The sequence below is a fragment of the Pezoporus occidentalis genome, unplaced genomic scaffold (genome assembly GCF_034315485.1).
Source record: "Pezoporus occidentalis ecotype Australia unplaced genomic scaffold, CSIRO_AGI_Poc_V1 ctg82, whole genome shotgun sequence".
In the NCBI taxonomy this organism is placed as follows: Eukaryota; Metazoa; Chordata; class Aves; order Psittaciformes; family Psittacidae; genus Pezoporus; species Pezoporus occidentalis.
This window is the reverse complement of record NW_026916181.1, coordinates 427,221-436,254: the sequence shown is the minus strand read 5'-3', so window position 1 is coordinate 436,254 and position 9,034 is coordinate 427,221. Positions and strand designations below refer to the sequence as shown.

Here is a 9,034-nt window from a genome sequence, read left to right as displayed (position 1 = left end):
GCTGGGAGTCGCCAGGACGGTAGGAGCGGGGTGGGCAGTTGGGGGGGGGGGATGCAGCTCCGGCACCCATCCCGGCGGGCCCCGTTTCCCCATGGGCGCTGGGAAGCCACCAAGGTCCTTGTTCTCCCGGCAGACGTTCGACTGGGGCACCCATTTCAGCATCAACTTCACCGCCCGGCAGCCCGCCTGCCCCAAAAACCTCCCCGACCGCCGCGGGGCCGCCTGCCAAGCCCGGCCGGGCAGGGTAAGCGTGGGACAGGGACCCCGACACATGGAGGGGGACAGAAAGGTGTCCCCAAGGTGCTCAGGGTCTGTGTCCCCAGGTGCAGCGGTGCACGGCCCAGGTCTCTGTCTTTGCCTTCCTGCCCGACGTGCCACTGTCAATGGTGGAGTGCAGCAAGGAGCCGGTGAGGGCTCCGTGTCCCCAAGCCTTTGGTGGGCGCAGTGGTGGGGATGTGTCCCCCCCACTTTGGGGACATGTTTTGGCTGCAGAGTGAAGCTCACCCTTATTTCTCCTCCAACAGCCCAGGGCCAGCACCCAGCCCCACTCCCCCGGCACCCCACGAGCAGTCGGCACCAACCCAGGTCACCCATCATCATCATCATCCTCCTCCTCCTCACAGCCACCAGAGCGTCTCAGGCCCCGCGCTGGCACATCCCTCCTGGGGACGCCCCGCCGCCCCCCATCCCCAGTGCAGCTGGAATAAAGATGTTTTGGGGTCATATGTGTGCGTGTGTGGGGCTGACACAGGTTGGGGGGCAAGGAAACACCCCACAGAGATGGGGCAACCCCTGAGGTTTGGTGTTGCTGCCCCAACACCAGCAATGGGGTCCCACAACTCCCCCCAAGGGGCTCCCTGGGGGAGCGGGGCCATGTCCCCAGTAGGGACCAGATGTGACAACACCAGCACTTGGGACATGCTCAGGACCCCCCCACGCCGTGTCCCCCCCACAATAACTGCCACTCTGTGGGCTGGGGCCAGGCATTTCCGGAGGGGGGATGTTCCCCAGCCTCCCGGAGCAGGGATAAAAGGGGATGCAGGGGGTGGCCATGGGACAAGGATGCCGAGCTCTTGGGCACTGGTGCTGGTGGTGCTGGGGGGGGCCTGCGCCCTCCCTGCCCCGGCCCCCCTGGCCTACACCCAGGCACTGGCTCAGGCCGTTGAATCCTACAACCAGCGCCCCGAGGTGCAGAACTCCTTCAGGCTGCTCAGCGCCGACCCCGAGCCCGCCCCGGTGAGTGGCACCACACAGGGACCCCCCCACGATGATTCCCCCCCCCCCCTCCCCCCCTTAGTGACCCACACACACGCTTGTGTCCCCACAGGGCCTTGAGCTGACCACGCTGCGGATGCTCAACTTCAGCATGATGGAGACGGAGTGCAGCCCCAGCTCCCGCGTGAACCCCGAAGACTGCGACTTCAAGGAGAATGGGGTGAGGATGGGGATGGGGGGAGGACACCCACAGTGGTCCTGGGTGTCCTCAGCGGGGCCCCTGGGGTGACCTGGGGTGTCATGTCTTACCCCCCAGGTCATCAGGGAGTGCTCAGGGCCAGTGCAGTTCCTGCAGAGCTCCCCTGAGATCGACCTGAGCTGCAATGATGCCTCCTCCAACGTGAGTTTTGGGGGTCAGCACCCACTGACAGTGGGTGGGGGCACCCATGGGTGTCAGGGTCCTTCCTCCCTCCCTCCCTCCCCGCATGTTGGGGCCTGCCATCCCCAGAAGGGATAACCCGATGTCTCCATCTCACCAGGATAACTCCAGCCCGCAGTGGAGGGTGCGATGGGGCAGTCTTGGGGCACCCATGGGTTGATGGGTGCAGGGTGCTGGGTGCGCGGTCCTGCAGGGGTGGTGGGAGCAGGGACTGGGTGTGGGGAACCGGGTACAGGGATCCTGGGTGCAGGCTCTGGGCTGTGGGGTCCTCACTGTGCGGTCCTGTATGTGGGGTCCTGGGTGCAATGTCCAAGGTGTGGGGTCTCCAGGTGGGATGCAGGGTCTGGAGCATCCCGATGACCTCGTTATCCCTTCGGCAGCCGGTCCTGGTCCAGCGTGGCCGGTTTGGGCGCTTCCTGGGCAAGATCCGGCGCTTTAGGCCCAAGATCAGGATCAGCGGCAGAGCCGATTTGACCATCCGCGTGGGCTGAACCAATAAAGGGGCTGTTCATGGTCCGTGTGTGTGAGCTGGCTCCTGGCTGCCTCCTGGGGTGCAGGGGGGGGGGGAATTGAGGCACATGGGAAGAGGGCTCCAGTGCCCACATCGTCCCTATGGGTGGCCCTATACCTCCCAATATCCCCACCTTGGGGATCAAGAGCTTGAACCTGAAGGGACATGGGGTTGACAGTGGGGACAGGGCCCAGTTTTGCTCCAGGAAGCCCCCAGGGCACCCGCCTCCCAAAAAAGGCACCATTCCCATCCCTCCCCACATCACTCCCATGGCGTCATTGTCCTCACAGCGGTCTGTACCCCCAAAACCATGGTGATGGTGGTGGGGGAGGCACCAGGGCCATGGGCTACCCATGGAGATACAAGAGGGCTCTACTGCCCACATCGTTCCTATGGGTGATGGAGAACAAGAGAAGGGCCATGGGGCATTCAGCTCCCAGGGGTCCCCGGTGACTGACCCATGCCCTGCTGGGGCACACGGACTGGCCTCAGCTGTGCCACCAGTGCTGTCACAGGCGGTTTTGGATGGGGACATTGGGGCATGGAGACCCCTGCAACCCAAAACTGCCCAGACCATGGTCATGGCTGCAGCCCTGGCTCCCGTGGCCCCTGGGGATGTAACCCCTTTTTCCCCCCCACCCCACATGGGCCAACAGTCCCTTGGGTTTGTGCCCCACACATACCCTATGGGGACCCCATGGCTGGCACAAGCTCCAGGGGGACCCTTTGCTCTTGGGGTGCTGCCTCAGTCCCAAGGAGGCAAGACCCCCCATAAGGCCAGTGCCAGGATGAGGCCTGGGGAATTGGCAGTGCCGTGGGGCTTAGATGATGCCAGGCCCATGTGTGGGACTCAGCTCCCACCCCAGGACCCTCCTCCATCAGCATCAACCCCCATCCTGTCCCCATGTACCCAGTCCCCAGTGGGGTGATAGCAGCAGGAAAAGGCACAGTGGGGCTGGGAAGCAGCTTTATTTGGGGAAGAGGGGGACACCAAACTGGAAGGGGAGGAGATGGCAGCCCCTCGAGGGGGGCTCATCCCTTGAAGGACTTGAAAATGCCAACACCAGCAGCCACTGTCTTGATGGCTGTTACCAGCAGCGGCCAGAAGCGCTTGACCCGGACAGGCTGTGAGGAGAGGGGGTGTCACAGGGTGAGGGGACCCCCACGTCCCCCTCCAGGCCCTGCAGCATCCTGGGATCCCCCAACTCACGTCTGTGGTGGAGTCTATGCAGGTGACACCGAGCACGGAGCCGCCATGCTGGGGCACGGGTGCAGAGCAGTCCTTGACGAGCTGCGGAGAGCAGGGGCTGAATGCAGGAACATGCAGGGGGGAATGGCCCTAGGTTAGGGACCCCACAGGAGGTGTCACCCCCCCCCCCCCCAAGAACTCCCCTTGCCTCTCACCCCGTCCTCCTTGAACTCGCAAGCATCGGGGCGGATTCTGGAGCGAGCCGGGCACTGCGTCTCCATGATGGTGAAGTTGAGGTGCTGCAGGGAGCTGAGCTGGATGCTCTGGGATGGGGACAGGGTGACCAGGGAGAAACGACACCCAACCCCAGGCACTCAGAGCCAGTCCAGTGAGGACCATCCCCTGCATCCCGCCCCGCACCTCTAAACCCCTCCCCATGCATAGAACCTGGTGTCCCCCTGATGTCCCCATGGGATGGGGTCAGCACTGGGCAGCCTGAGTCAGGGATCACGGTGGGGGGGTCCCTGTGTGGTGCCACTCACCGCGGCAGGCTCTGGGTCGGCGCTGAGCAGCCTGAAGGAGTTCTGCACCTCGGGGCGCTGGTTGTAGGAGTCGACAGCCTGAGCCAGCGCCTGGGTGTAGGCCAGGGGGGCCGGGGCAGGGAGGGCGCAGGCCCCCCCCAGCACCACCAGCACCAGTGCCCAAGAGCGCGGCATCCTTGTCCCATGGCCACCCCCTGCATCCCCTTTTATCCCTGCTCCGGGAGGCTGGGGAACATCCCCCCTCCGGAAATGCCTGGCCCCAGCCCACAGAGTGGCAGTTATTGTGGGGGGGGACACGGCATGGTGGGGGCCTTAAGCGTGTCCCAAGTGCTGGCAGTCCCCACTGGGGACACAACCCCACTGCCTTGGAGCCCCTTGTCTGGGCACTGGGGAGACGGTGGGACCAGGGAGCTCCCCCACTCCCTATCGGGGCACAGAGAGGGACAGTGCGGCGCGGGGACCCACAGGACTGGAATGACACTGGGATCGTTGCAGGGATGTTTATTGGAAGCAGAGCGCCTGGGCAGGATCACGGGGCAGGAGGGATGCGACATCACCCGCTCAGGATTTAGGCTTTTTCAGGTTGAGTTTGTCACGGATCCAGACCTTGCTGCACTGGAAGAAGCCCTTGAAACGCTCCTTGATCCTGCCAAAAAGGTTCTTGATGCCGGATTTCCGGATCGGGCCGAGCTGGGAGGAGAAGCAGCGGTGTCAGACCTTGGGGGGATGGCGAGGGGGGCTGGGTGACCCCCAGGGGGGACGTGTCCCACAGCAGCCAGGGAGAGAAGCAAAGCCAAGGGGGTGCAGTGGGGACATCTCCTTACCGTGATGGGCATCTTCTCGCAGGACAGCTCCACCATGGGCTGCTGCTGCTCCAGGAAGGCATAGCCGTGGCACCAGCTTACTGCCTGTGGGGAAGCAGAGTGGGACACGGGGAAGACGAGGCCGAGAGGAGCCTGAACCCCGCTCCCTGTGCCTCGGGTTCCCTGTTGGGGACCCACAGGATGCAGCCTCACCCCAAACCAGTGGCTCTTGCAGGCAGTGGTGGCCATCCCCGATGCCCGGCACGAGGTCTCCTCCACGCTGAAGCTCAGCTCCTGCGGGTGCTGCAGGTCCCCAGGCTGGGAGAGGGGACAGGACCCATCAGGGACCCACTTGGTTCAGGGATCCAGCCCCAGGAGGAGCCACATCCAGGCCGGAGATGGGCCAGCCCCATCCTCAGCTTGGGTGGGCAGCATCCCCATAGTAGGTCAGACCCAGCCCCAAAACGGGACGATACAGCCCTGAAAAGGAACGGAACCTGCACCACCGGGGTGCAGTGGGGATGGAGGAGCTCAGCACTCACCCAGCCGGGCCGGGGCTGTGCCTCCCGGAGCCGCAGGACATAGGGAGTGATGACCCTTGTGTTGAGCAGCTCCACAGCTGCCGAGACAGCATCCTCATAGCTCACGGTCCAGAGCCCTGGCAGGGACACTGGGATGGATCCAGCTGATCCCAGTGTGGATCCATCTGGGCCCGGTGTGGTGGCTCTGGCCAGCCCCAGCAGCAGCAGCAGTACTTGGCACGGCCTCATCCTGCCTCCTGCCACCCTCTGTGCCGGCAGCCCTTTTATGGGATCTGCCCTGGATGTGCTGGCACAGCCACCACGGGCGTTCCCATGGGCTGACACTTCCCCCTGTAACACTGGGGAATTCCCAGGGGGACAAATCCGGCCAGGAGCCGAGTCCATCCCCCTCTGACACCCATGCCACCACAGCAGCTGGCCCAGCACTGCTCAGCAGAAGAGAGGCCACAGGGTTGAGGTCCCCCCACAATGGGGGTCCCCCATGGGAGCACATTGCATACCCAGGGAGGGTGAAATGAGGACAGGGGTGATGCTGAACCACAACGTCTCCATGGAGGGTGCTGGTCCTGGGTACCACCATGCCAAGGTGACCACCGAGGAGCTGAGCCAGGTCTGATGGGGACATAGGGTGACACCAGGTTGGGTTTCCCAGGCCCGGTCTCCCATAGGGCTGAATGAAGCCTTTGACACTGTTTTCCACAGTATTATCCTGGAGAAACTGGCTGCTCACAGCTTGGATGGGTAAAGAACTGGTGGATGGCTGGGATTAAAGAGTGGTGGTGAATGGAGCTAAACCCAGTTGGTGGCCAGTCACAAGTGGTGTTCCCCAGGGCTCAGTGTTGGGGCCCAGTCTGTTTAGTGACTTTATCAGTGACCTGGATGAGGGGATCAGGTACACCCCCAGATGACAGCAAGTTGGCTGTGAGTGTTGATCTGCTGGAGGGTAGGAAGCATCTGGACAGGCCAGATCAATGGGCTGTGGACAATGGTGTGAGGTTCAACAAGGCAAAGTGCCAGGTCCTGTACTTGGTCACAACAACCCCATGCAATGCTCCAGGCTTGGGGAAGAGTGGCTGGAAAGCTGCTCCATGGAAATGGACCTGGGGTGTTGGTCGACAGTTGAACATGAGCAGCTTGTGCCCAGGCAGCCAAGAAGGCCAATGTCATCCTGGCCTGTATCAGCAGTAGCGTAGCCTGGCCCCGCTGGTCATGATCATCCCCCTGTGCTGGGCACTGGTGACGCTGTGCCTCAAACCCTGTGTTCAGTTCTGGGCCCCTCACTACAAGAGAGACATTGAGGTGCTGGAGCAGGTCCAGAGAAGGGCAGTGAAGCTGGTGAAGGGTCTGGAGCACAAGTGTGATAGGGAACAGCTGAGGGACCTGGGGGGATTTAGTCTGGAGAGAAAGGAGGCTCAGGGGGGACCTTATTGCCCTCTACAATACTACCACTGCCAGAAAGGAGGTTGTAGTCAGGTGAAGTCCATCCTTCAGTCCATCCTTCAACTAGTTACTTTCCCAAGCAACAAGCAGCAAGAGGACACGGCCTCAAGTTGCACCAGGGGAGGGACAGATTGGATATTACGAGAAATTTCTTCCCCAAAGTGCTGTCAAGCACTGGCACAGGCTGCCCAGGGAGTGGTGGAGGCACCGTCCCTCAAGGGATTTAAAAGACATGTAGATGTGGCACTGATTGACATGATTTAGTGGTGGCCTTGGCAGTGGCATGTTAACAGTTGGACTCGATGTTCTTACAGGTGACCACCACAGAGCTGACCCGGGTTTGGTGGGGACAGAGGGTGACACCCTCTGTTCTCAACCCCATTCTCCCATGGGGCCGGATGAAGAATCCTCCCTGCCCCACGGCCGGGGCTTTCCAGCCCCCGGTGATGTTTTATGGCTGGGCGGTTGAAACATCCGCCAATGAAGACACCTGTAGCTCTCTGCAAACACGGTGGGTTTGACCAAGCACCAGCCTTGGGAGCGGCCGCCCTCTCCGAAGCCAAGCAGGAATCTCCAGGAGCACCTCAAGGGACCCTGCCCGGAAGATGACCCTCTGCTCAACCATCTGCACTGCCATGCACAGCGAGTGGAAGCCCAAAGCCAGCCAGCAGGCTCAGAGCTGCGTGGCTGGTGAAAGCCGTTGAGTGCGCTCTGCCAGCAGCTTGTAGATCAAGCAGGGACAAGCGCACCCAGGTCACAGCTCATGGGAAGTCCCCAGGGATGGACACTCGATCACAGATCTATGGGACAGCCCAGCTTGGCCCTGGAAAGATCCAGGTGCAACAAGGTCCAAACTTCCATGGAGAAGGGACCCTATATAGAATTGTCCTGCACCCCATGTTCATCTTGAAAACCTCCAGTGATGGGGACCCCACCATGCCCCTGGGGAGGTTCTTCCAGGGAATGACTCACTGTATAACCTAAATTGAGATGAAACCTCTCACTGTACCCATTGTCCCTTGTCTTCTCCTCATGGCTCCTTGAAAGCCTCCACCACTGGGATGAGGTCCCCATAAGCCTTCTCCAGGGAGAAGAGACTCACCTCCCTCAATCTTCCCCCTAGAGCAGGTTCTCCAGCCCTACGGCCATCATCCTGGCCCTCCTCAGGACCCTCTCCACTCTGTCTGTGCCCTTCTTGACTTGCTGGTCCAGAACTGGATGCATCAGTCCATGGGGGGCCTGGAAGATGGCTCCAGAACCAGGCAACTGAGGAGCCAGAAGTGCTCCACTGGACCTCCCGCTTACAAACCAGGATGGAGCTGGTGGACATGAGAAGGTCAGGGCAGCATCGGCTGTGGTGACCACGGGATGGTGAAGCTCAAGATCCTGAGGGGGGGAGCTGGTCAGAAAGCAGGATCACTGTGCTGGACACTTGTAGAGAGCAGAAATTGGGACAATGCCCAATGCAAGAGGCTGGGTCCCACAGGAGGGTGCACTAGGTCAAACTTAGGATTTAGCAGCAACCAAAACCAGTGTCAAGACCTCTAAGTATTGGTTTCAAGTGTCCTGTATAAACCTTGAGCAGGCTCCACTCTTTCACAACAGACATGAAATCCCGTGAGGCCATTTTGGGAACAAGAAAGGGAAAAGCTTGGAGAGTTTTAGTTGGGGAAATCACATCCCACACAGCTACAGCTGTGCTCTCAGGCCAACTCCTCACCCTGTGCTGGAAGCAGGGGTAAGCAACACCCCCAAAAGCAAACACGAAGGCCCAGAGCTGCGGAAAACACCCTGCTCATAAATCAGTCCCCACTTTATTTGACCACCTCAAGACTGAGCTGCCCCTCCTCATTCCTGGCAACCCACAGATTTATTTGCCTTTTATTAGTTCTCACAGCCGGGCCCTGATCTGTTTGGACACGGACAGAGCAGGAAAGGAAACACAGGGGGTGGGTGAGGCAGAACATGGGTAACTTCTGCTGGTGACAACCTCAACAGCAAAGGGGAGGACACGGCTGCTCCATCAGCCCTGCAGCCTGGAGAGGGCTGCAGGGAAATCCAACCCACAAGAAGCCCTCTAGCCAAAAGGGCTGCACGTGATAGGGCTTTAAGGGGTCTGAGGAAGGAGGAGGGTGATGAAGGAATCAGCATGGGGGCTCAGCCCCTGGAGTTGTAGAGAAGCAACCCCAAGCACACCTCCTGCTCACAGCAGCCTGAGCTCACCCACCCTATCCCCGTATTTTGCTCTCTTGAGACCCTGCTGCAGCCCTCTATCTAGCTTTGGGGCCCCAACATAAGAAGGACATGGAGCTGTTGGAGCAAGTCCAGAGAAGGCCACAAAGATGTCCCAAGG

At 60.9% G+C, this 9,034-nt stretch overlaps 3 protein-coding genes across 3 annotated transcripts; 1 reads left to right on the top strand and 2 right to left on the bottom strand.

Annotated features, from left to right (window-relative positions):
• Positions 1 to 1,044: 1,044 nt before the first annotated feature.
• On the top strand, positions 1,045 to 2,181 carry LOC134156108 (cathelicidin-2-like). The gene is made up of 4 exons (XM_062603902.1): positions 1,045 to 1,236; positions 1,328 to 1,435; positions 1,532 to 1,615; positions 2,035 to 2,181. Exons 1-4 carry the CDS (start codon positions 1,063 to 1,065, stop codon positions 2,143 to 2,145), a joined length of 477 nt encoding a protein of 158 aa, XP_062459886.1. The 5' UTR covers positions 1,045 to 1,062; the 3' UTR covers positions 2,146 to 2,181.
• A 934-nt stretch (positions 2,182 to 3,115) lies between these two features.
• LOC134156117 (cathelicidin-3-like) lies at positions 3,116 to 4,094 on the bottom strand. The gene is made up of 4 exons (XM_062603931.1): positions 3,897 to 4,094; positions 3,570 to 3,677; positions 3,376 to 3,456; positions 3,116 to 3,290 (listed from the first exon to the last, which is right to left on the bottom strand). Exons 1-4 carry the CDS (start codon positions 4,068 to 4,070, stop codon positions 3,198 to 3,200), a joined length of 456 nt encoding a protein of 151 aa, XP_062459915.1. The 5' UTR covers positions 4,071 to 4,094; the 3' UTR covers positions 3,116 to 3,197.
• Positions 4,095 to 4,396: 302 nt separating this feature from the next.
• Positions 4,397 to 6,419, bottom strand: LOC134156130 (cathelicidin-B1-like). Its single transcript, XM_062603958.1, has 4 exons — positions 5,242 to 6,419; positions 4,913 to 5,017; positions 4,721 to 4,804; positions 4,397 to 4,586 (listed from the first exon to the last, which is right to left on the bottom strand). The coding sequence occupies exons 1-4, from the start codon at positions 5,623 to 5,625 to the stop codon at positions 4,458 to 4,460; spliced, it is 702 nt and encodes a 233-aa protein (XP_062459942.1). The 5' UTR covers positions 5,626 to 6,419; the 3' UTR covers positions 4,397 to 4,457.
• Positions 6,420 to 9,034: the final 2,615 nt, after the last annotated feature.

Excerpts from the sequence above, each read along its gene's own strand:
- LOC134156130 (XM_062603958.1), bottom strand. The coding sequence starts at position 5,625 with ATGGACTCGGCTCCTGGCCGGATTTGTCCCCCTGGGAATTCCCCAGTG. Across the intron at positions 5,018-5,241 it reads CACAGCCCCGGCCCGGCTGG|CCTGGGGACCTGCAGCACCC; the intron begins GTGAGTGCTGAG and ends CCCCTCTCCCAG. Across the intron at positions 4,805-4,912 it reads GCAAGAGCCACTGGTTTGGG|GCAGTAAGCTGGTGCCACGG; the intron begins GTGAGGCTGCAT and ends GCTTCCCCACAG.
- LOC134156108 (XM_062603902.1), top strand. The coding sequence starts at position 1,063 with ATGCCGAGCTCTTGGGCACTGGTGCTGGTGGTGCTGGGGGGGGCCTGC. Across the intron at positions 1,237-1,327 it reads CCGACCCCGAGCCCGCCCCG|GGCCTTGAGCTGACCACGCT; the intron begins GTGAGTGGCACC and ends GTGTCCCCACAG. Across the intron at positions 1,436-1,531 it reads GCGACTTCAAGGAGAATGGG|GTCATCAGGGAGTGCTCAGG; the intron begins GTGAGGATGGGG and ends CTTACCCCCCAG.
- LOC134156117 (XM_062603931.1), bottom strand. The coding sequence starts at position 4,070 with ATGCCGCGCTCTTGGGCACTGGTGCTGGTGGTGCTGGGGGGGGCCTGC. Across the intron at positions 3,678-3,896 it reads CCGACCCAGAGCCTGCCGCG|AGCATCCAGCTCAGCTCCCT; the intron begins GTGAGTGGCACC and ends TCCCCATCCCAG. Across the intron at positions 3,457-3,569 it reads GCGAGTTCAAGGAGGACGGG|CTCGTCAAGGACTGCTCTGC; the intron begins GTGAGAGGCAAG and ends TGCTCTCCGCAG.